The sequence below is a fragment of the Bombus terrestris genome, chromosome 2 (genome assembly GCF_910591885.1).
Source record: "Bombus terrestris chromosome 2, iyBomTerr1.2, whole genome shotgun sequence".
NCBI classification, from domain to species: Eukaryota; Metazoa; Arthropoda; class Insecta; order Hymenoptera; family Apidae; genus Bombus; species Bombus terrestris.
In genome coordinates, this window is record NC_063270.1 from 8916102 (window position 1) to 8942176 (window position 26075).

The 26075-nt window shown below is 39.4% G+C and overlaps 3 protein-coding genes across 8 annotated transcripts; 2 read left to right on the forward strand and 1 right to left on the reverse strand.

Annotated features, from left to right (window-relative positions):
- Positions 1–346: 346 nt before the first annotated feature.
- LOC100645936 (calcium-dependent secretion activator) lies at positions 347–11272 on the reverse strand. 5 transcript variants are annotated; one of them, XM_020867484.2, is made up of 16 exons: positions 11033–11272; positions 10736–10894; positions 8578–9100; positions 8321–8488; positions 7161–7652; positions 6569–6975; positions 5914–6378; positions 4901–5257; positions 4573–4812; positions 4154–4456; positions 3519–3685; positions 2712–3163; positions 2187–2345; positions 1968–2084; positions 1658–1893; positions 347–1564 (listed from the first exon to the last, which is right to left on the reverse strand). In XM_020867484.2, the coding sequence occupies exons 3-16, from the start codon at positions 8998–9000 to the stop codon at positions 1369–1371; spliced, it is 4182 nt and encodes a 1393-aa protein (XP_020723143.1). In that variant the 5' UTR covers positions 9001–9100; positions 10736–10894; positions 11033–11272; the 3' UTR covers positions 347–1368. The 5 variants fall into 5 exon arrangements, with proteins under 5 accessions (XP_020723143.1, XP_020723148.1, XP_020723157.1 ...); XM_020867489.2 differs by having other exon boundaries at positions 1968–2081; positions 10736–11065; XM_020867498.2 differs by having other exon boundaries at positions 3519–3675; positions 4156–4456; positions 10736–11064.
- Positions 11273–14167: 2895 nt separating this feature from the next.
- LOC100646135 (beta-1,3-galactosyltransferase 5) lies at positions 14168–18035 on the forward strand. The gene is made up of 2 exons (XM_012317153.3): positions 14168–14939; positions 15108–18035. Exons 1-2 carry the CDS (start codon positions 14798–14800, stop codon positions 16211–16213), a joined length of 1248 nt encoding a protein of 415 aa, XP_012172543.3. The 5' UTR covers positions 14168–14797; the 3' UTR covers positions 16214–18035.
- Positions 18036–18582: 547 nt separating this feature from the next.
- Positions 18583–23644, forward strand: LOC100646253 (splicing factor, suppressor of white-apricot homolog). Of its 2 annotated transcripts, none has more exons than XM_003393628.4 (8): positions 18583–19248; positions 20137–20306; positions 20384–20586; positions 20672–20894; positions 21158–21240; positions 21381–21551; positions 21641–23049; positions 23235–23644. In XM_003393628.4, exons 1-8 carry the CDS (start codon positions 19052–19054, stop codon positions 23395–23397), a joined length of 2619 nt encoding a protein of 872 aa, XP_003393676.1. In that variant the 5' UTR covers positions 18583–19051; the 3' UTR covers positions 23398–23644. The 2 variants fall into 2 exon arrangements, with proteins under 2 accessions (XP_003393676.1, XP_012172557.1); XM_012317167.3 differs by having other exon boundaries at positions 19105–19554.
- Positions 23645–26075: the final 2431 nt, after the last annotated feature.

Here is a 26075-nt window from a genome sequence, read left to right on the forward strand (position 1 = left end):
GTTTCGTTCGTTTCGTTCGTTTCGTTCGTTTCGTTCGTTTCGTTCGTTTCTTCGACGATTCGGTGTGTTTCTTATTTCTTACGTAGGCTGAAATTTTCCGTGGCGTCCAGTTTACTTATACATGGACAATTTGAGGTAGTCAAAATACTTGAAGAGCTCGACGGTCAATGCGATGTTACCAATCGTTTAAAATTATCGATCATTTCGTGTTGATACGAGAAGAAACGCGATCGTCTATTAAATCATTACTACACACAGGTTGAGCCCTTTTGGACCGTCGCGTCGTTGAACGCTTATTCGTACCAAAAATAACATAGCTTTCGTTGACAAATCTTTGTTTTTTTGAAAACAATATCTATGTATATTATAAACATGATTATCAAACAACGTTAGACATTTTTACGATAGTGGCATTAGTATAAATAAAGTAGGGATTTGCAGAGAAATAGAGATGTGAAGAATAAAGAGCGAAGATAGAAACAGGAAGAAACACGAAAATATGATAACAAATAGCTGTAACATACATATGATCAGTGAATTTATAAATCGGTTTCTCTCGCGATGCGAACACCTATTTGAAATACTCATCCAACAGCAACAGCAACTGTATAGGATCGTTTAGAACATAAATACACAGTCGATCGGCGCGTTTACTATATGTATAAATGAGAAACGTGATATCTATAAAAGTTTTGAACAAAAGAAACGTTTATCGATGCACAGATGGTAGAGAAAGATAAAGGAGAAGACCTTTCGACCTTACAGCGGTCGCGTTCGCCAGTAGTTCTCGTTCGAGCAAGTGTATCAAATCGGTAACGATTCGAAAAAAGATGCGTCACACTCTCTTTGGACGAACGGCCGAACGTAATCGAACAACGAAACGAAAATTTGTCGAAAAGCCTGTAGAATCCATGAAAACTAACACAAACACACACGTCTGTGCGATAACGATAAGGTTTATCCTTTCGATCGATTGTACCGAATAGTGATTCTTCTTCGAAGAATGCTTCGTTCGAACAAATTTCTAAAGTGTACTATGGACAATCTTGTCGTCGAAACTCTCGTTTTGTATGTACATATGTATAGACAAAACAATCTATTCGTTCAATGTAAAGTTGTCGACTGAATATTAGAAGTAATAGTGGCTACAGTAATGACGAAAGTAAAGTGATAACGATAGTAAAAAAGAAAAGTATTAATAATACGAACTGACGGTAATTATCATCGTAGTAATTGCTATTCAACAATGATAACAACGATACTGATGATCATAATGATAGAAAAGATAAGCAAAGTATGGAGGAAAAAAGAAGAAACAGAAGGAGAAATTAAGATAAGCAATAATACTAGAGGTAATAAGAAGAATGATCAAAACCAGCTAGGTCCGCCAAACTTCGTCGAAAGTCCACCAATGCCCTTGCCAAACATGTTTCCAACTTTTTCAACAACGTTCGAAGTAACGTTGCTGATTAGATTCGCGTCTTCGCTGTTGACCGTTTCGACGACCGTTACTTTTGGCTTTGGTCGTTCTACCTCGTCGTCGTTACCGTTCTCCGAAAGACCTCTAAATAATAAGGGAGAACAAGATTTTACAACTCTGTCGAATCGCTTTCGTTTACTATAGGTATCGTCGTTCGATCAAATTACGAGTACTCACTCTTCGTTCTGAACGCTCGTTAAGGCACAAGTCGCTTCTTCCGTTTGCATCCTCTTAAATATAGTCTGATATGTTGTCGAGTTGAGTTTCTCCTCTATGACACCTTGCAGCTCGAAGTCCGAGTAAATCTTTTTTACGATGTGGGCCAAACAGGTACACTGATAGAGATGTAGGCTGTGATCGAGTCTTTCCGAAAGCCATGTGCACAGCATTTGAATTTGCGCCGTATACCATTGCTAAAGGGAAGAAGATCGAATAGAAAATAATTCTACAGAGGAGAAAAGTTTGATCAAGCTATCTGTATGCATACCTCGAAGAACGTTAAAATCCATAATTCGTCCAAGACTTTTCCACGAATTTGGTCCATACAGTTTCTCGTAAAGCTCACATAGGCCTGTCCCATTTCTTTCCCGCTTCCCGATACCTTCTAAAGAAGAGTTTCGTAAATAGTTCGCGAACGAACGTGTTAATTTCTATCTGTATCCGATTAATCGGATTTTCGTGATTTAAGAAAAAGATAATAAACTACCGTTAAACTGAGAATGGAACCTATGAAAGATCCCTCGTCGTAACGAGATAGTTTGGATAAGGTAGTCTCTAGAACCGTGACCAGCTTGTTGATCATTCCTTGTGTCATGGAGGCCAACATTTTTTCTATCAAATCGTCGATATTGCCATGATATTGGTGCTGAAAGGAAATCACAATCGGTGATAGTCACTGTAGCAAAGATTAATACAGTCGGATGTGAACCAACGAGGAAACACACTGCGCCTCGTAGCTACAAATCCAAACGTAGCATTTACTTACACCGGTACGAGGTACAAGATACAAAGTGCCAAAATCTGATTAGAAACGTACAAAATTTAGCGAATAACTCGAAGTTGTTGTTACAATTTCATCTGCAATTGCATTCCGAGTTTCATGTTAGTATAAACAAAATATTCTGCTATACTGGTTGCAAGAGGAAAAGACAAATTGCCCTTCAACATGATTTCTAAGACGGCACACTTTGTTCTTTATCAGTGGTGTATTTTAGATAAATAAAGAACTTACCACGTCGACACCATCGATGGTGCACAATTCGAAGCTTTGGTTTTTCGCATCGAGAATAACGTTCACCATCGCGCACATTTCCGATGGTATGATGTAATCAGTCGAAATAAAAGTTACACCTTTCTTCAGCCACTGTTGAAACGCGGCATCTGTTCGTTGCATGCAAGTTTCGATCATGTCGCATGCCATCAACGTTAATCTCTGTTCTAGATGCTGCCGAAATTCTTGGTCCGGCCAATGAAGGTCACGAATGAAAGATTGAAGCGCATCGAGCTTCCAGAATAATTCGCCTGACGTAGCGCATCCATTCCCTTTTATCTCCCAACGTTCCTTCTCGAAACCTTTTAAAACCGATTGTGCAATGGAGGTTTCCATCAAGTCCACGTAACGCACCACCATCGGAGAGAAAGTATCGCGAAGATGTTGATGAAACCTTCCATTCTTCAAATTATCTACGAATCGAGATAAAGAAAGTTAGCCTTGATCGAAAGTTGACGGCGGTAACGACGACGATCAGGAGGAGAACAAAAACAAGAAGAAAATGGCAACGATAAATAAGAAAAAAGCTATGAATTTGCATAATAAAAAAAAAGAAAAAGCAAGTTATCGAAGTAGAGAATACAGCCGTTCGTTATTTATTTTTCATGTTTTGTGTACATATCGATGGGAAAATTTAGGAAGGCCTCGTCAAAATAATAAATATGACTATATTTCTATATAATAGAAATAATAGAAGTGAAACATTTTTGCTGTAAATTGATCACAAAAGGAATACAAAGTATGGAGGAACAACAAAAGCACACGTACCATCTTCCCTCAAATAGTCGTTCAAGATTTTGAAGAGCGGGAAGCTGTCCCATGTGTCGCGCGGTTGTTCGGCAAGCACCTTGTCCATGTCGTCGGCGAACAAGGACCAGAAGATCTCGGCGTGCTCCACCATAAGATCGCTAAACCAGGCGAACGCCTGCGGTACAGTGTAGTAGGAGCGGCTCGTGAAAATATTGGACGTCACACATACATACGACGGGTATGAGTAGCATAAAACTCAGAGCGATGGGACTATCGCCCTGAGGAAAGAATCCTCGAGTATACGTAGATACGATAAGGTCTATTTGTCGTAATACGATCTTGTACATAACGTATATGTATTATGCATTTTGCCTACCGATTCTAAATAATCCAAGTGGCTCGAGGAATTCATGGAAAAACAGCAAGCTACGACTTAGTGTTTGTTGGACTTTTTGAAACATGCAGCAACAACAGGCAAATAAAAAAATTCTCGTTGTTGCTTCAACGAGGACGTAGCCCGAGCGTGAACGCGATTCGTATGAAGATGAATGTGATCGTGATTACCAATACTGTTTGCCTTTTCCTTCTCGTCAATGATCTTACTTCTCGAGGATCCAGAAAAGATGACATTCAGTTGTAGAAACCCAACTAATACCTTCGAATAGTGCTCCCCGTTTTGTTGAAGCAGATCCACGCACATTTCGGCCAGATGAATGAGATCCTCGAGCTTCTTGCTAGGCGAGGCACAAACCTCACCGCTGAAGTCATCTTCGATCTTAGCTTCGGCAGAAAGTTTCGTATAGTTAACAAGAGCAGCTTTCTCGAGGCAACTCTTGATCAAAGCCTTCACTTCCTCGGGAGGTACGGAACTGACGCCATCCTTCATCATTACTCGTTCCAGAAGAGACAGAGTAGCTTTAAGTGCACCCTCCGGCCGACCGAAAGGGAAACTGTATCTATGTATTTCGACAAGAATTCGATTTTTTATCACTTCAGCAAAAGAACGAAAAGAGGAAAGAAAGAGAAAGACAAAAGAAACACGGAGTAATTGCTATTAACTACAGTCTCTTACCTAAAATTAGTAATTTGTTCTTCGAGGATTTGCCTGAGCCTTTCTTTCACCTCTTGAAATTTCTCCTTCTCCTCGTGAGTGATAGAACCGACTCTGTCCGTACGGCTGCCGTAGACGTGGCTGGCGCAAAAGGCGAAACTAAAGTGAATCAGAGTTGGATCGATCATGAGTCCGCGATCGATTCTGTCCAGTAGATCGTTCAAGTAGCACAAGTGTCGAAAACAGCCTCGTACTCCGTATCTGCGAAGGCAAGCGGACGAGAGCGCAAGTTCACGATGTTCTGTTTCAGATACGGGAGATCTTTTCTCGCATCTCGTAATCGCGTTACCTAGCGCAATATTCGTCCAGAACGAATAATTGACCGGGTGAAAACCAGCCAAGGGAACAGTATGGATCGTTCAAGCGATAATCCAGAATCAAGTTTTGTAAAAACTTGAAGAGAACGTGGTGATCGAACTTGCAAGGATCCGCGCTAATGTAATCTTCCATCCCGTGCTTTTTCGCTCGATCGGCGTCGCCCTGTATCTTACTGATGGTGGAATTTTTGTCCGCGGAAACTGGTGGAGTGGGTTTGTGGGACTGGCCAGTCGCTCTGTACATGACCATCACCCAGGTCTGGCACTCGTTCTCATCGTCCGTAGCGAACACTATGCTGTCCCCTTCGCGAACCGCATTAAAATAAAATCTGCAAAAAGATGATGCATGGTATTTATCATTTTACGCTCACTGTCAGTCCAGTAATTCCATCATTTCTGTATTTCTTTGTTCCGTCTATACGCGTTTTTTTTCGTTTAACTGGACTTCTTGAAACAAATTTCAGCTCGTAACCGAAATGTTACAATTTACATGTTACAATTTAAATGTTACAAATGTTAGAAATTTACAAATGGTATTTTGGATTAATACATGCACCGATAATCATTCAATTGTGCGTTGAAGAATATACTGTAACACCCGACAACGTGTACTCCCCGAATAAACACGAAAATCAAAACTCTTAAGGTTTCATAAACACATCGCGTTATTAGTTGCAAGTCGAATAACTACACGCAGATACTTGCAATCGTCGCGATTGCAATCGCGAGGATTACCACGACCATTCGTATATTCAACTGTATCCGATCGTACATCGATCGTAATTCGCGCGAAATGTATAGATACAGCGGAGTGTACTGGAACGAATGTAATTGATTCAGGAATACATATAGCATACACCGAGATATCTGTGTGTATTTTATTGTACCAAACTGATTCTCTTGATAAACCCTGGTCATGCGTGTAGCTAGCATACGTTCGTTCCGATAACATACTCCACTGTACATGTACACAGGCGATATCTACCTTCCGTCATCTAGATCCATGCCAACCATAAGATTAGCAGAGGCAGGTTCGATATAATCAACCGTATAACCATCTAGCTGCATCATCTCTGAGGGTTCGCTTCTCCTCTCTTTGTACGAGCACATCGCGAACGTGTACTGAGAAACTTGAACTAGCACGTGGTATCGTTTCTTCCACTTTTTCCACACAGACTTGCCCATTGCGTAAAGGTAGCCGCAGTGTTTCATGTTGAAAGGTTTGTCCATTCGGCAACCAACTTTGATGAGGAGATCCTGGTCGGGACAGTTTTTCGGGACGGACATTCGATACCATTCCGGATGTTTGCAGGAGAACGGTGTAGGTCGCAGATGTACCTTGCCTAGCTCCTTATCCTCGAGCGCGAGCATCGCCGAATTTTCAGTGTAGAGTCGAACCTTGACCAGTGGCAGCGGTTGCATGGTGGTAAAGTCGCCCTGCGTGTCCCACCTGTAAATCGATGCGGCCAAAGAGAGAAAGAGAAAAAAAACAGAGAAGAAACGATGTAAGGGCGAGTCGGTGCAATATGCCAAAACGTGGATGCAAAAAAAGAAAAGAAAAAAATAAATCGAACTTTCGGTTTAGCTTCGCAGAATTTAGCTCTACCGGTGGTCTACTTAATGCTCGGGCTACTACTCACATAGGTTTCGAAGCCTCGGCGTGATCGGTTTGCAGCTTTTTGCCACGATCGACTTCCATCGTGCAATAAACTATCTTGTTCGGCGGCAAACTCTTCAAGCCCCTGACCTCTACAACTACCACAGCCAGCTGGAAGGTCAGGCCTACGTCCATTTTGGTTAACTGCGGTTCCGAGTCAGCGGAGTCGCTCTCCAATTTAACGAGAGAACCCTGACCGCGGCAGCGGGAGCGCTCACGTCGATGGTTGCAGCGCTTCAGCTTCTGCAGGCCGTATTTGCTGTCTGTCGAACCTTTCGAGACCGGTAATGACTCTAAATTAGCCATCAACAGGTTGATAGACGACTTGAGTTCCTCGATGTAGAGCGACTCCATTTCTTTTAGAAGGAACTTGGGCATAAGCTTGCGGTTCTATCGAACAAGAGGAAAACAGCGATCGTAACGATCGTGCGTATGTGCAGAGTAGAATCTCGTTTATCCGAAGCTGAACATTAACGTGTTCCTATAAACGAATGGCGAATAAACGAGGTACTACCGTACTTGGAAACATATAAAACAAACGCAAACAGACGAATGCATGCATCGAAAAGCGTTACCTTTTCCATGTCATTAACCCTTTGGAGGCGACCATCCAGCTCCCTCCTGATGGCGGCAGCCTGTTCGTCGGCTGAGTCCAACAGGAGGGCGTTGAACAGAAGCTGATGCTCGAACTTCTTGATGCCAAGAATTTGCTGAAACATGTCGTACAGCTGCTCCTTCGGTAGAATCATCTCCGAGATCAAAGACTGCTGTTGCATCCTGGAGGGCCTCTTGGTCTCCTCGTCCCCCGAACCTTTCATGATACAATCGAATTTGGCCAACCAGGACGTAAGTACAGTCTCTTTGCTCAATCCGTCGATTTCCGGGAAGCGTAGAACACGTATCTTTATGTTCTCCTTGAACACCTCGCGGAAGTCGAGTTGTGAGCAAGCACCGCTTTGCACCATTTGCAGCACTCGATCCGACGTCAGAAATACGTCGTAATAATTCTGTATGGCATTGCGGAACGCTTCATCCGCCATTATCTGCGTTTCTCCCTTTAGAAAACTCTGTAAATCATAACAAAGCATATGAGTCTTTCCTTCACCCTCTCCTTTCTTTCTCCCCGTCTCTTTTTCTACGGATTACGAAGTCGAGACGGATCGACTCGCGTCAATCGCTCTCCTTCTATCAGCCACTCGAAGGTGAAGGTTACTCGTTTGCGACGAATTCGTGCATAAAACGACAGTATACGGCTTCTTTCATCGCGTTACATCTTCTTAGACGGGTTTCTTTCGTTCGCCCTTTGATCTTTCGATCGTTTATATGTATACTCGCTGCAAACGATATAGTATGATCGTTAATCGAAGCTTTAAAAAGAGACAGCCGTTGACATAGCCGTACGCAGGACGATAGAAGCAATTATCTTACTTAATCTTACTTGTTATCTTAAAATGCAAAAGTTATTTGTAAATTAATATTCTGCTCGCGATCTTTCGTTAATTTTTCAAAATCGATCCGTAATCGGCGAAGATTGGGACGTGTGCTTTCGAAGAAGACACGAAGAAACGGTCCTGAGTCGACATTCGCACGACTCCGAACGACCGAGTTATATCGTACGAAGATGGGCAGAGACAACGTGCGTATATCTGCATATACGACGGAGAACGGGAAAGAAACGAACAAAGATGGAATATCTGTCGGTTGATCGATGCGAAGAAGAAACATCGATGATTACCTGAAAACGAGAACATATCGTTTCGAGTTGCTGCTTGGTCACTTTTAGCGAACGTTTCGTCATATCCAGTGGTTGTTTGGCGTTAAACGGATACGAAATGCATCTCGATACGAACACGTACAACTGTATCCTAGTCTTCCTTTCCTCTTCTTCCCGCTCTTGTTTATCCTACGCAGAGCAAGATCACGCTTGAACGTGAAAATCTTTCGAGCAAAGGACAAAGTGTAAATGAAAGAGACAAAGGTATAGATAGATACTTGGAGATCCGCTTCGGTCTTCTCGCTGGCGACGGAGGGCGAAGGGCTGGTAGGTCTCTGAGCGTAACTTGCCGCATCCTGGGCGGTAGACATCGACGGCGACAACGAGCTTCTCGCTGTAGTGTAACTAGATGCATCCAATGTGCCATCCTGGCTGGTAGCCGTGCCAGCACGAGGTGTCCCGACCGGTCCGTGGATCGATCCTCCTGGTGAGGCCAACGAGCTCACGCTACCCGATACGGGACCGCTCGCGCCACCAAGGCTAGCCCCAGGTCCGATCTGTCGCCGGGATCCGTACGAGCTACCGCTCCCTGTGCGAACTCCACCACTACCTCCGCCACCTCCGCCACCGCTAACACTCCCGACATGCTGCGAACTTTGATCCTCCTCGCTTTCCGATTCCGACGAGCTCGGGTCGATCATTCTGCTTCCTCAGGATATACTTCCCGTATGGTCCAGGAAGCCTAATCTTCCCTCTCAGTTACGGATCCGTTCTTCCTCCTCTTCTTCTTCTCCACCACACCTACGATCGAACCAGTTTCTTTTCATTTTCCTATACCATATATACATGCTCTATCTATCTCCGTGTTTCGTCTACTTTCGTATTCACGCTCTTTCTTATTTCCATTTCTTATTTACACGAGACTCGAGAGAGCAAGTACATGTACGTAAATTCCAACGAGAGAGCATTAAAAGAGATAAAGCAACAACAAACGTTTGCCGGTTCAGATGCAACGAATATCGATTGTCCAACGTTTGTTCGTCTCCGTTCGACTCTATTCTCTTTGTTGCTCTTTCGTGTCACTCCACTTCCTTTTCGATCAAGGATTGACTTGCGCGCGTGCTCGCGCGTCAGACACGCGACACGGAACGCGACGAGAAACCCGGCGACAGATTCTGATCAAGCAACGCGCCGATCATCGATCCTCTCGCATACTCGTGTATCGAAGAGGCGACACGGCACGACGCGAGATTCGGCGCCAGCACGGTAATGGAGATTCACGAGTTCGTTATAATCACCCGTATATGGGTCTTAATTACATACAGATATGTAAATATTTCTGGCGCAACGCCGATATGCGGTGTCACAGTTCGAGCACGAGTTTAGATTCGAGTCGAATAGAACGTTTCGTACACACACACATCTTTTTCACGACACTTTCGTTTCTCCTCCTTTTCAATGTTTTACCCACGTGTTCCACTTTTTTACGTTCCCAATTTTTACGTTTTCACAGATTTGCCATTCTACGAATAACGTATTTCGAACGAAAGAAAAACTTCCTCCTCGATGCGTTTCATATCGATTCTTTTTATTCTTAGTGCATCTAGCGTTTACACGGATCGTTTCTCTTCGCCCGGCGTTCCTCGTTACTGTCTTTCACGCGCGTCAAAACCACGAAGTAAGCGTTATATTCAATTAACTAAGGATCTCTTTTAACGAAAGCGAGCCTATCTATGATCAGACGTTGCTAGTTCATGTTGCTCCTCCGATATTTTTTATCCAGGGAAAGTCGAGATAACAACGTGAACCAACGAACGCTCGTTTCGAGAAAGTAATTTGCATCGATAAAGGATAATACGCTTATACTATACTGCAGGATATACTAGTTACCGACACTGCCGTTTCAACCGACGAATAGAAACGCGCGCAACTACCGGCAGCGATATGCTTCGTTATCGCCGCGTATCCTTTGCCTGCATATCCTTCCGTCGATTCAGATGTTTATCGTCGTTGTTAACTGCGTTCCTGTTACGTTCTATCGAAACCTGTTTTAACATTCGTATACCGTATAGACGACCGCAAGCTAAACCAAGTTGAAGTCAGATGTTTCGGCGCGAACGTTATCTATTGATTTAATGCGAAACACGAAAACGAATTGGAAGAATGTACCGTCGTTCGGTGGTCGTTGGGTGTGTCACGGTACATAGAGGACTTTGGAAACGAATCTACTTGTTGGAGTGATTTTTTCTCTCTATGTATACCTATATGTCCACCTATCTAGCTATGTATTTTATCTCTTTTCCTGTTTCGCTTACTGACGAAACAAGCTCGCTCGTGTTCGTATTCTCGTTTGCTCTTTCGCACTCTCGTTCTCTTTCGTGCATGCGCACGTGTCACAGCTTTCGCGATCGTTATTGCGAACCCACTGAAACCAACCTTTTTTTTCAAGCGATACGCGGCCACAATGACCCTGAATATCGGCAGATCATCCTGCGTTCATGCTATCACGCTGCAATCCACTCCGAGGTCTTCCTTCGTATCGCGAATATATTGGATCAATTTTCGTAATGCGTACCCGTAACACGATACTGCGATCTATTGGTAAGAGAAAAAGGAAGGATAGCTGATTTCCTTTAATACACCGGCTATCGTACAAACATCAACCGATATCGACAAGCGTGAACGAAGGTTAAAGAGAGTGAACGGGGCGAACTCTCAACGAACGTGACGTACCTCAACGTACTCGACCGCCTTCGTTCGTCTACTAACTAACCACCGAGATCATAGCGCCGACGCCGATACCGACACCGACGCCGACGCTGACGCCGACGCAGCTGTCCACGCCATTATGGAAACACTCCGAAAGATAAAGACAAACTGTCGTAAAGCAGACGAAACAACGGATTGATAAAAAGAAAAGACATATAAATACCCAGAAGTATGTGAAACTAAGAATGAAATGTGTTGCAAGCAAAATATTCAAAAGTATAAAAAACTGACGATGAAAGTAAGTACTAAATGGATTGCTATGCATAACAAAGTGTTACGCGTCTTCCTCTAATAAAAAGGCCAAAAAAGATAGGTAAATATGATTGTAAAGATAAACGAACGTATTTTAAAAATCAAATTTGAAGTAAAGAAGATAAGAAGGAAGAAACATTTTTTATGAAAATAATTACACGAAGTAAGGTGATAAAGATGAAGTGGTAGCATAAACTACGTCGAGTCTGAGAACGGGAGGACAAAATGGAGAATGGGGTGTGTCGAAGAAGAGGGTTAAAAAGAGAGGTAAAGAGAAAGTAAGAAAGACAGGCTGTAGGCAGAAACGAGTGGCAGTGGGCCATCGATTGGGTGCGCGCGATTGTCAATGTTGCCGGCTATCCGGCGTTACTACCGCCGTTCTTCTCTTTTCATATCGATACTTTATATCTGCGCTTAAATACACTCTAATATGTAGTTAATTCTTCCTTCTCATTCAACCTTCTCGTTAACGTTTTGTAATTCTCATCTCGCCTTCGATTTTTTAAATTATTCGCTTATCGATTACTAGGCTAGATTATCAACGTATGTGAAGCAATAGCTTCATATTTTTATTCTTAAGGAACCCTCCGTTTTGCAAAGAAACAAAAGTTTCACGTAATTTTAATGAAGAAATATTCTTCTGTTCAACCACTTGCTAACGACTAACTCGCTTGTTGGGTTTTTAAGGTCAAGTGATTTCTCTCTAGAATCTAGAGTCTAGAGTCTAGTATCCAGAATCTAGATGCTTAGAAATACTTTACATTCGAGATAGAAACGACGCGTCTGTTTACGACACGTTACGAGTCAATATATCCTAGCTCTATCCTAATCTAACACATTTCGCGTAAATGAACGTAAAACGCTTACATTGCAAACTCGTCTTTCGAATAATTGTCGTTGTCAACCGAAATGAAACTGTGTTGGACAAGAAACGTACGAAAGAAAATAATGTTTTGTTCAAATAATGCCAATAAATGCGAATAATGAAAACGATTCTCTGATATACATTACGTTTAAACATACGTATAACGTGGTTGTCACTAGCTTCGCTTCTGCTTCTGGTAGGAACACATATGTATATGCAGATTATTGTAGATCGATATTTAATCAAGTAAATTGGAAGTGCTGTAATAACTTAGTTACAGCGGAACAATTCAACGATTCTGCCGAGGTCTCGTTATTAATTTCGCTAGTCCAGTAAACATGAAAACATTCGTGACCTAGGATGAAGTTACGCCATTTGCCTTCTCGAAGTCAGCGTATTCACTTGAAATCTGGCACTCTGCCAACTATGGAAAAATAGGTTATCGATCAATCGCTCGTATTTCGCAACAGCTGCAATTTTAAATTCGTAAAGAAACATTGCAAGATATTTTCTTTTATATTTATTTTATTCTATCTTTGAATTTCATTCTTTTTTAGTTCATTATTTCCGCTTTTCATCTGTCTTACCTTTTACTCTCTCATTTCCTAATACCTCGTGATATTATGGTTATTCTTCACTTTATCAGCACGAATATATCTAACTTCAAACGATCGGTCGATTTCTCAAATTTACCATATCAAACCGTACGAATGAAAATCGGTACTCGGAAGATTATTATCCGATTGATTTATCATTTTCCCGCTTTTCGAGGAACGAACGATTGAATGAAAGTGCGTGAGTGACAACAACGACATCTCAAAGGGAAAAAAGGAAATACGACTATTCGATAAATGTACTATTCGAGAAACGAATTTTACAATTTTCGATAGGATGTCAATTATAATTAATGATCGAAAATCCGATGTGATCGATATGACAAATATCGATATAATAATAACGAAGATGAAAGAAATACGATAGCGGTCAGGACCATAAAAGGTACATAAACTATGAACAAAAAATATAAATTAAGTTTGGGTTAGGTGTCATTTGATCCGCCACGGACGCACAATTATAAACAGAATTCACTGATTGGTACCGACAGTTTTTTGCAAATATTTCGAAAACTAAAGCCGAGCGGCAGAATAAGAAAAAGTTGTTCAGAATCGTGCCCCAACGATATGTGGCAGCACTCGACAAGCCAAATACCACCATTCTGACACTAACTAGTGTTAGACGGCGGCAGTGCAGTGGTTAGCGTCTTAGGTTACGAACGTTCGGGAACCCGGGTTCGAATCCCGGCGACCAGAGTATGATTTTTCTTCCACGCACAAAAAAAAAAAAAAAAAAACGGAGGAAAAATTTAGCAGTACCCCAGCAGTGACATCTACAGCCCCTAGCGACAAGTATTCCGGACGAGGCCCAGCAACTACTACACAACTATCACGGACAAACATATATTACCACCTCAGATATATTCAAAAATCATCGATTATCAGTGCAATAAGGAAAACTGTTATAATAGCAATAATAATAATGTTAATAATAATTATCAAAAACTAATTACGCCTCCCTTGAAACCATTCAACTTCCATCTGAAATATTTTTCATTGAAATCGTTATTTATGTAGTAATCCAAGTGGTTCCAGTTTTACGTATATCATGCTATCGTATTTAATGAGATCGTGCTTAAATAAAGTAAGAAAAACTGTATCGTTAAATCATTTTAAAATGCAATGTAATATATACGTACATATTGTATGTACATATATCATCTCTGGTGTAATCCTCTAATCACGTGTACCGTATAACCAGAGGGGTATTCTTATCGGACTTTTAGTCGTATACGATTTACCCTTTTAACACTTGTCTGTGATTTTACCAACTTTACAACTAATTGTATTGAATGTAATTCCTACACTTACCGCTGTAAATCGCAGAGGGCGTAAGAAACAGTCGGATTTTTTACACGATCGGTATTTCAGAACATAGGACATGATTCACGAAGTGCCATAAGATGAGAGGTCTGTGCTGCATACTCGTCTGGACAGGACCGTGTATTTACTTGGATCTTGGATTGGAAGCACAGACTTCTATAGTATATAGAACTTTCGGAATTTCGGAATAGTAGTCAGACTTTCATGTACTCAAAACGATTCCTTCGTCCAGCGAATATGAAGGTTACGTAAATTCCTCTGTATAAATATACTCATCTATTTTTTGCTGGACAGTATTAAAAAGACTGTGCGTATTAATACATGGCAACGCATCGGAAATTGACGTACCTTGGTTAAAGAATGGTTTAAGGATATGAAGATTACAAAGAAGATTTGAACTGTTGTTATACCAACCATCTGTTCTAAACATGTTTAGTACCATAAAAGAAAACTCGGAGGAAGATCGACATATTACTCTTATAATAATTTTAAACGAAACAATATGAGGATAATCTATTTATCTAAATACTTGTCAATTTGTTTCACTGAACTCGCCACTACGATGGAAAATTTCTGACGAACGAATTGTTTGTAGTGGATTGAATATCACGGCGATGTAAATGAAGAAGAAGGATTCGTTTTAAAGAAAACAAGCGGAATAAACGGGTAATAAAAATGATCGCCATGTGTCAATTACTACATCTTCGTAGTCGCCCTTTGCGAACCCTTATTCTAGGATTGGTCTGTTTGACTTTCTACGCGTATTATCGTACGACTCTCTACGATGTTCCTCAGTATACTGTACCACGAAACATTTGTAAGTATTGATTCTTTGCTAATATTAAATAATATTTCGTTCACATACGATTACGAAATGATTTTAACATTTATTGCTATTGATAATAGTTGGATCAACTATTGATAATCATTAGATAACAGTTGAATATGCGTTTACATGTTTTAAGAAATTTTATATTCTATTTAGGTCGACCTACATCTCTGGAGATTTACAAGCAACGATCAAACACCAGCATAGAGATTCATATAGGAACTTTGTCCAAAAATGACTCTCCAGAATTATCTGTCATTGATCCTTACAGTGTACAAAATGCTAATCTTTCGAATGCTGTGATTACTACACAGTCAACATCTTCTAATTCTCAAACTGCGAATGTATCAGTCGTCATTTCCAAGCAAAGTAGCGAAAAACCACCTATGCAAATGGACAAGGTTATCAACGAGACCAAAGCAGTCTCTGTGCTTCCCAATGAATACTCTGCACGTGCTATTTATGAAGCTGGTCATATGGTACCAATACCAGAGAAATGTCCAAATTTTGGTAGAGAAATGGATCTGGTAATAATAGTAATGTCAGCACCAACTCATCTAGAAGCTAGAATGGCAATACGACAAACATGGGGTCATTTTGGTCAGAGAAGCGATATTAGTATCTTGTTTATGTTAGGTGCAACTATGGACTCCAAAGTGGAAACAATTTTGAGAAAGGAACAAAAAACTTACAACGACGTAATACGCGGGAAATTTCTAGATTCATATTCCAATCTGACGCTTAAAACAATTTCTACCCTCGAATGGGTAGATAGTTATTGTTCCAAGGTGAAATTTCTTTTAAAGACTGATGACGACATGTTTATTAATGTTCCACGTTTGCAAGCTTTCACGATTAAACATGCAAAAGAGAAGAATGTAATATTTGGCAGACTAGCCAAGAAATGGAAACCAATTAGGAACAAAAAAAGCAAGTATTATGTATCTCAAGCACAGTTTAAACATGCCATCTTCCCAGACTTCACCACCGGACCAGCGTATCTTTTATCCAGCGATATCATACGTAAGCTGTATGATGCTGCATTAGACCAAACATATCTTAAACTTGAAGATGTTTTTGTGACTGGTATAGTTGCAAATAAACTGGGTATCAAAAGGACGCATGCTAATGAATTTTTAAATAAAAAAATATCATATAGTGCGTGTAATGTTCAACGAGGTATAAGTATTCACATGGTCAAGTACAGCGAGCAATTTGATCTTTGGAAAAAATTACTCGACGGCAAAAGCAAGTGTAAATGATAAATTTTCGATAAAATAGTAGATATTATATCATTGATTTTTTTCATGTTGCAACACCATTACTCCGAAAAAATCAATGATATGATATCTTATTACTACAAAAGCTTGAAATCTACAGTAGATGTTTGAGGTTTCCAAGTCACATGACAAGTAATGTTAGTCATTTATTGCAGTATGAAATCTATTAGACGGTGTTAAATCAATTTGTAACATTTATTTCTCTTTTTTTTTCTTTTTCTTTTACCTTTCCAAATCAATTAAGAACAGAAATCATGATTTCATATTGCATACTTGATATGGAATGTACTTTTGCGCCTCATCATAGCAATGAGAGGCTCGAACTGTCCCTCTAAATAATTGTACGTGAATGAATGACTCGTAGTTTCATGCATGAACTATCTGATATTTATAATACTCAAACATCACAATCAAACAACAGTACTCTTAATATACTTAATATTTTAACATTTATGAATATGCGAGAAATAGAAGCTTCCTATATGCACAACTGCGCGATCATTTCGAGTAACATCTAAGTATTTATCATAAGAAGATGGAGGATTTAAAACTATTTTATCCAATTAAATACTTTTCACAAAGCTCTGTGTTTGGATATAACGCGGAATGATTTAATACGATTACATAATCTATCATTTCGTTACGCAGTGGTATATATGTGAACAAGATACGCCTTTCCCACGATTTAAAACGAACGATCAAATAATTAGCAGCGTACCATTCAAACATGTATTGATAATCTCAATACGTTTTCGACGATAGACATGTGAAAATAATGTTTCAACAGGAATCGCCATCGAGTAAACAGCGCGTTTAATTACTAAAGTACGTGGTTCAATTCGTATCAAAGATTTTTCCTTGCTGTCTAAAAGAAAAACAAAGCAGAAAATAGCTGTACTTAAGATGCGTTTCAGAAAGAAATAAAATAAAATAATTAAAATTCGAAGATGTATACGAAAGAGCGCATTTATCGTATAAATATATGTACTCTGTATAGCTCTGAGATTTATCGAATTTGAATTTTTATATAACTGGAGAAATGGTATTTTAAAAATCATATGCGCAGTGTATTATTTAGAACAATTCATTTTTTTCTATAAAGAAAAGACATGAATGAAGTAATAATATTACTCAGATGAATAAAACGTACAATATAGAAATATTGTACATGCCAGTATTATAAACTATTATAATACGCGATACAATGAACAATGACTTAACGATTATGACATGCCTTCCGGGATGACCAATATCGTTTTATACCAACGATTGTGTAACGTATGTACGGTCATGAGATACCTACATTCCATACTTTTGCTGAACTAGTTACTATCCATGAACAATTTGCATTTTATTTTTATACGATTCTATTGCAAATATATTCTGTGAAATTATACTATAATATGTGTAATTGTTACGCGAACGATCCGTATACCGATTTTTCGACAAAATAATTGTTATTACTTCACAATAATTTTATTCTGAAAACAAACACGAATCTAAATTTAAAATTAATATCAAAGAAATAGGTACCAGTGTGCTATCATTTTACAAAACGTAAATATATCTAATTTTCTAAGGATATCTGTTCATTGATTTTTACAAAACGTTAATCAACCCTTAATTATAATTCATAACTCGTCTATTAGAATCGCAAATCATCACATAATCGAATCGTGATTAATTATGTTGGTACATAGAATCAAGTACTATATGTATCATATCCTATATATATAAGTCATGTTAATACACTAATCATGTAATTTGGAATGGACTTGAGAAATTAAAACGCTTTGAGAGAGAAGTCAATGAATTTGTCGGTGTAATAGAAAGTTTGAACACGGAAACAAAATATTATTCATTTTATTTATTTATATTTCGATCTAGTATCGTGTTCATGAGTAAATTAGATATTATAATCAATGGAAGAAATATAGGACGCTAAAAATAACATGTTCGTACAAATTATCAGAAACTTGAGAAAATAGGAAAACCAATACTCAGTCAAGATCGCATTGAGATATACAAATATTATGAACATAGGCAATGGCAAATATACATATGTACATATATATATATTATATATATACATATATTTTAATCTTGATTTCTATTGAAAAATTTCTACTGTATGCGATTATAGGTCTCATTATAATTAATCAATACTGTTATTTGATAGTATAATTTGAGACGCTTACATCTCCAAGCTGTATTTCTCCCATTGTGTGTACCCTACCACCAACCCATAATCAGGTTTCGATACTCGGGAAAATCATCCAAAAATTGAATTGTAAAAAAATCGACATGAAAAGCAAAAGTTGATTTTCATGACTCAATTTTCGAATGGTTTTCTCAAAGTTTCAGTATACGAATATTGAGATCTGTTTAAATGATCATGGTATATACATATTTAATAAATATGTAAGTGCAATGTACATATGTTAGTGAGCGAAATTTGATTGGAGTTTACAATATTAGAAAGCGGGCGATTTATGCCTTGGCAATATTCTTTCCCATGGTAAAGAAAGTAAATACGAAATTTGTGAGTGATCACACTTGTTACTGACAAATAATTTTGACATTTAATTAATAAATTTGTTAAATAATTTCTATTCGTTGCCTCGTATACGCTGTTGCATCATGCAAGATATTCACGCTAAAGAGAGTCACAGGCCTTCAGATCTAGAGACGAAATAGTTGAAAATTATGATAGCAGGTTTAGGCAACGTTCTAATCCCGCAGCCAACTTCAGGTTTATTGGCTATTTCTTGGCATGTATAATGTACAAGGTGGAACGCAAGTAGTATCAGTGGATAGAAAATGGCGACATCGAAAAGTCAGCGTTGGATGGTAGATTCGGGGATTCTGCGTAAAAAAAATGGAGAAGAGGAACCGCAGGAGCTGTTGGTGTTTGGATATAGCTGCAAATTATTTCGAGATGATGACAAGGCGAAAATGATTGATCAAGGAAAGCATTTGATACCATGGATGGGCGATAGCACATTGAAAATAGACAGGTCCGTTTCCCTAACCTAGACAAATTTATCATCTAGGATATTTATTCTTGCATAAATGCACCGTACATGTAACCTTTAGAAGAATGATATCAATCGAAACTAAGCAAAGTGCAGCAGTTGGAAAAATTCAACGATAAACGGTTAACGTACGGATAAGCAATCTGGAGACTGTTTAAGGTTTCTGCAGGTGTCTTGGCTGTGAACAGGCGGTGTGGAAGCGCGATATATACGCGCTTTGCACGGCCGTAGAGCAACGTGGTCTCATCACGTTGGTGTTTTGTGGCTGACCGACGGCGCAGCAGCAAGGTGAGACACAGCGTAGAGAGACAAACGGCAGCTGACGATTGTAGGTACTATAATCGTTCAGCATGGTATGTATTTTAGCGTTCTAGAATCGAATGTATCTACCTACATAGACGCACAACGCGGTTCCTGTTATTCGCCTCTGCTTCTGGATCTGTACAAGATCAAATTGAACAATGCTCAATGCAAACGATTATACATTCGCGAAACAAAAGAAACTCTAGCGTAATGTCATTCGTTGCCCGCTAATAATAAGTAAAAAAGAGTAGTACTTTTTGCACAACTTTTTGGGTTGATTACAGAAGTTTCCGCGATGTCTATAAATAGTAACAAATAGTTCGAATAAACAGAGCATTTGAAATCGAATTGTTATCGTTGTTATTATATCGTTGTCGTTATTATTTTGTAAAGTGATATAAACGGGACGTGTGTGGTATAACTATATTCTATTTCAGAGAAATTTTGAGGTTGACTGAAACAGGGTTTGCTTCGTGACACAATTTTCAGATGCCGCAATCGAGCAAATTGCTATCTGAAACACATAACATCTCTTCTACGTTTAAATCGATTTATGTATGTGTATAGGTACGATGGACGAGGTGCTCTGGGGGACTTACGGATATATGAACCACCGACAGGTGGTTTCGATCATCGAACGATCCTGACCGAGGATGAACTGAAAGTGGAGCAATTATGCGACGAAGAGCGGTATCGGTCTCTCTACAATAATGAAATGGAAGATGCTGTGCATCATGGTAAGTGGATCGCGTATATGGTACACTCGTATTTACTATCAGTGCATGAAATCAACAACAAAATGGTCGTCTTTCAGAGGAAGAAATAAAGAGGCTACATCAAGCTCTGGATTCAGAGAACACATACACTCAAGTAGCATATGACTACAACGAGGAAGGGAACGGATCGAAAATCGCGTGCGATGATTCACAAAGTCCAAAACAGTCTGAAGGTTCCCAGGAGGAGGATCAAACTTTTGTCCCACCGCCTGATTTGGAAATTCCAGAGGGTATTTCACTGGTTGGTAAACAAACAACAATAGATGTGTTTATATATACAATTCATATTTCTGTTTATCATGCTTATTGTTATTGTTTCTTAACAGCCAGAAACACAAAAATTGAATGCCATCATAACAAAAACGGCGCTATTTATAAGTCGTCAAGGCGGCCAAATGGAGATTCTAATTAAAGCGAAGCAGGCGAATAATCCACAATTTTCCTTCTTGTCGATAGACGGACGGCTTCATCAATATTATAGATATATACTGGATGCGATCAAGACTGGAAAGTATAATCCTGAAAAGCAGCCGGAGAAAGAAGAATCCGGTACGCATATTGTTTTATTTAAGAGACCATCTTATCGCAACATTCTCAAATGTTGTCATTATTATGTCGTGTTAAAATAATCCAAGAGATTTAAAGCAGGATTTATTTACCCACATCTACTTTGATTCTACTTAGCTTTTCCATCTGTAAGTATTTCTATGTTACATTTGTTAATCCATGTTAATCTCTGTAACTCATAGGAAGTATTAGTAAGCCGGTATACAACTGAACGTTTTATTAACTTGTATTCTTTTTAATGATAGAACACGAAGAAGGATCATCCGATCAAGACGATGAACCGTATCTTCATCCGAGCTTGGCGTCGTCCTTAACTAAAATAGAAGCGGTATGTAGCTTGCAGTTAATGCGTTCTGCGCCGGATACGTTTTGTACATACGAGTCGTAGATCGTGTGTTTCGATGTTCGTGCAGTTCTCGTAAACTTGGCTCGAATACAAATCAATCTCGAATTCGTCGTTGTTTACAGGCTCCCAGTATTCCAAGTATACAGTATAAACCATCAGCTGACTGTGCTTATTCGATGCTTGTAAATAAAATAACCGGAAAACCACCGCCTTCGAAAGCACCGCCGCTACATCGCGAAAGCACAGTTCAATCAACAACTAACACAGGATATTATCACCCTATGCCAGGACAAGTAAGAGATTCGGAACGCAAAATATAATAAACAGAAACATGGTTAAAGAGAAACGCAATGTAACGAGCACCCTCTGTTATTCTTTATAGAATTATAACCCTTATTCAACTTCGGTTACTGCGATGACTGCAACGGCTACAACGGCTGCCACACCTGTACAATACTCTCATGGTCCAGTAATATACGGACCAAACGGGCAGATACAATCACCATTACAAATGGCTGTACCGAACTTATTAACATCTACGAATGAAATGTCGACGACACAAATTACAACGAATGAGTCACAACCACAATTGGTACCGTACGGATCCACATCTCAGAAACAATTAAGTAGACCTTCATTTATCGTTCCACCGGCGGATGTACAAATAATTATAGATAAAATGGCGAGTTACGTGGCGAAGAACGGTAGAGATTTCGAGGCGATCGTTAAAAACAAAGGAGATCCGAGATTCAATTTTCTCGAATTATCGCATCAGTACCACGGTTATTATGCGCACAAATTGACAATATACGAAGGTGCAGTAAACCCGAAAGTATTGACAGAGGAAGAGCTATTACAGAAACAGGAGCCGCAAGAAGAAAAGCAGAAGAAGCTGGAGGAATTGCAAAAGAAGCAACAAAGAATGGAGGAAGTGCAGAAGAGAGTGAAGATGATACAAGCGAAAAAGAAATGCGAGCCAAGGATGAAAGAAACAACTACGACATCGACGACGACGACGGCGTCGAACACTGAAGGAGTGAAACAAGTGACGACAGTTTCGTTTTCGATAAAAAAGCCAAAGGATGGGGATACCGGGGTGATTGAAAAACGAAACGCACTGCCACTGGAAGAGAGTGACGATGAAATGGAAGCCGAGAGTAAAGATGGAAATTCAAAACCAAGCTCGCCACAAGATTCGAACGAACAGAGTTCACTAATCGGTGTTGGGATTTCAGTTGACAAAGATGGCAGTGGAGCGTGGAAATCAGACAAAAAGTGGAAAAACGAGGAAAAGGAGTTAGTGGACCTTACGGACGAGATTCTGGAAGACTGTCAAAAGGAGATTAGGCACAAACAGGCCGAAGACAGGATCAAGGATAAGCTAGTTGCTGCAGCACGTGACAAACTGGCTGCTACTTCGAGAGAGAGGCAGCTTCAATTGGAAAGGAAAAAGAAAGCGGCAGCGTTTTTAAGTCAAATACAGAGCTCCGGTTTACCGAAAGGTAGTGGAACCGTAGCGACTGTCGCGAATCAAGTAGGAACAAGGAAAGACGACTCGGACGAAGTGCACTCCGTCCCGTCGCCATCCCCCTCGCCGTCGTTGGAGGACTCAAAGTCCTCTTGCGATTTAAGGACCACCGGTGGAAACTCTTTGATGGACAGGCTCAAGAGCGCAGACTTGACCGGCAAAAGATCTAGACCACGATCGAGGAGTCCAAGTGGAAGTCGAAGTTACACAGATAGACAAAAATTTCACAAGAAACACAAAAAGAAGAAAAGTTCTCACAGAAGGTACGCGACTTTTTCGATCGATTATCACGTCTAATACTGCGTACAACGTAGTGACAGTTTATCTATGCCTATTCGTAAATACAGCCAAAACCACCGCTTCGATTATCTGTAATCGATCTCTTTTCTTCGCTCTCTCTTTTATACTCTCTTCCTCTGTTTCTCTCGCAATCGTTTGTTTGTCACAGCAACCACGACAGTCCGAGCAGTTCTCGATCGCATAGATCCAAGAAGAGCAAGAAGTCTTCGTCCAAGCATAGGTCACCGTCGCAAACATCATCTCGAAGACATCATCACAGTGCACGACGAAAGGGAAGCAACTCCTCGTACTCGGATTCGTGTTCATCCTGAAAACGTGTTGTCCTCATATTCGCGCATTATCGATAAACGGAAATGTATACCTTACAAGTGTACATTTACATACGCGTATATATAAGTGCACGCATACGAGATGTAAATATGCGAGTACATATGTATACGTGGTTTCGTGCGTATATCGGTAATTAAAGTGTCGGTGATAATTTTAATACGACCACTGTCCAAGAAAAAACGAAAATAACGAAAGATTGAAGAATAAAAAGGTTTTGCCAAGATTGTATATGACCAGCCGTAATTTATTTATTGCTTTTCCTTTGCCCGATTACTCGTAAATCAAATTACACTCGAATATTTTGAAGCTGGTTACGATAAAAATTGCAAATAAGAATAAACATATCGAGAATACGAAAATGTATCGAGTGTCGCTCGAAACGAACTAAATTTGTTTTACATCAATTTTCGTAGATTATAAAAACAGTGGGAAATAGAGCGGATGGAGAAAGAACGAAGATGCTAAGAGCACAATAAAACCGATTATATAATAAGAGTATACCATTATGCGAAAGAATGTCAAAGTAGATGCCGTCATCACAGCAAACAGTCGATTGTCGTCACAGTTTCGTCAGTTTGATATAAAGAAAAGCTGAAACACTGTTGGCAACTCGCTTTTTATTTTCTTTTTTTTTCCATTTCTAGATATTTGAATAAAAAATGTTTAACTTTGAAAATATATCCTTTACGTAATACCGAAGGTTATCAATTTAAAATATTCCATGATTCGGCATATGCGCCACATCAATCGATTCAGTATTAATACGAGAGAAGCATTCACAGATGTCAAACAGTAATCTATTCCGAGTTCTTTCCACTCTTTGTCTTCTCCTTCTTCCATTTGCTCGCCGCTTCCCTCTATAGTCGTTGAACGTTTCTATCGGCTAAATAAGTAAGCCAGTCGTTCTTCCTCGATAATTTGTGATATGAAAATAGCATCGATTTGTTATGCATTTAACACCGATCGCATATAAACTGCCCCGAGGATTTATTTCCTTTTGCGCCAAATCAATCGTCGTCTAATTGAGTTTAATAAATCGAGAACGCGTCGCTTGAACTACGTCCGCAGAAGGCACGTGTGCCGTCGGAACAAACAAAGAATAAAATACCAACAAACACCTGTTTAAAGGTTTCCGTCGCATAACTGTACCAAATGGAATCGTACAAAATGCAATTTTCGTTGAATTTTCTCCAAAAGTCAACAACGTAGTGCGAGAGCAACAACGTTATTACTTGTAATCCTGCTGCGGCTCTCGAACTTTTATATTTCAATTTCGATTTCAACAAATTACAGACTTTCGATATTTTAAGAAAATGTTTAACAGGAAATCACGTATCGGTAACGACTTTCTTCGTATTTTCTTCGAATCTGAGATATTTTCCAATGTTAGAAAAATACGAGTGTATCGAAAATGACTGAAAGTACCTCCTGATAGTTCGTAGACGCACAAATTCGATCGAAAGTAGAAACGCGTACCATGAGATGAATCGTTCAGTACTAATTTGTAATAGAAAAGCGTGAAGCGTCAATTTCCTTTCTTCAATTTCCAGTCAAAAGAATTCAGGGTCTATAACATTACAGGCTAACAGAGTAACCTCTGTTTTTCTCCTCTTCTTCCTCCTCTTCATTCTCTTTCTCTTCCTTCTGGTCCTCCTTCTCATCCTTGTAATTTCAAGAAAGACTTAATCGTTGATGAAATAGACTGTCTTTTCACTAGCCAATAGAAAAATACCGTTACGCGAATCTTTTTCATACCGTCCCTGGTACAGTTTGAAACATCTTTTTCATAATATAAAGAATGCCATTCATGAGCCCGCACGATATCTTTATGCGTCGCTTTTCACGCGATTACGTCCAATTGTATGCTTTGTTAATTATATAACGTTATGGATCGATTCAAATTGCGAAATACATTTTTATTTTCGTCCAAAATAAATAATGCTTCTTTCATAAGAAAACCGTTAATAAAAAGAGAGGGAAAAGTATATCAAAGCAAAATAGTGTAAGAAAATAGCGTCCCTTTGATAAAAAAGACTTGCTTACGGAAGAAAGGAGGGAAGTGAATTAAAAGAAGAAAAGAAAAATGCAAATGTTTGTTTTCATCCAAAATAATATCTCTTTGGTAACAAGAACTCGAACGAAAAAGAGAGAATAATGGGATAAAAGAAATGAAACTATACTTTTATTTTCATCCGAATTAGTATCTTTAGTTTCATCGCGAAACGAGTTCCAGCAAAAAGGGAAAGATACGGGTAAAAGGGGAAGAAGAACGTTAAGAAAAAATGACGACAAAAAATCGGTTGATCCAATGAATCGAATATCAATGGCACCAGAATATTACGTGAGCGAAGTTAAAAACTTTCCAACTTGGAACACTGACGATGAAAGAACAGTAAAAGAAAATATTATTCGCAAGGCATGAAGAGGAGAAGAAGGGAGAGAGAGACAGACAGAAAGATAGGTTGGTACTGTGAACGGTACGGAAGAGATGGATACATTGATTGGACGAAGAGTTCGAAATGGGGAGATCCGTAGAATGCGCTACTGCTAAATTGTTAAATTCCACAAAGTGCTTTTTACTTTGTGGGTTCGTCTGTTTAGAAACATATACGAATGTATTGGATCGAGATAACATTATCGCTTACCGAACATTATGCAC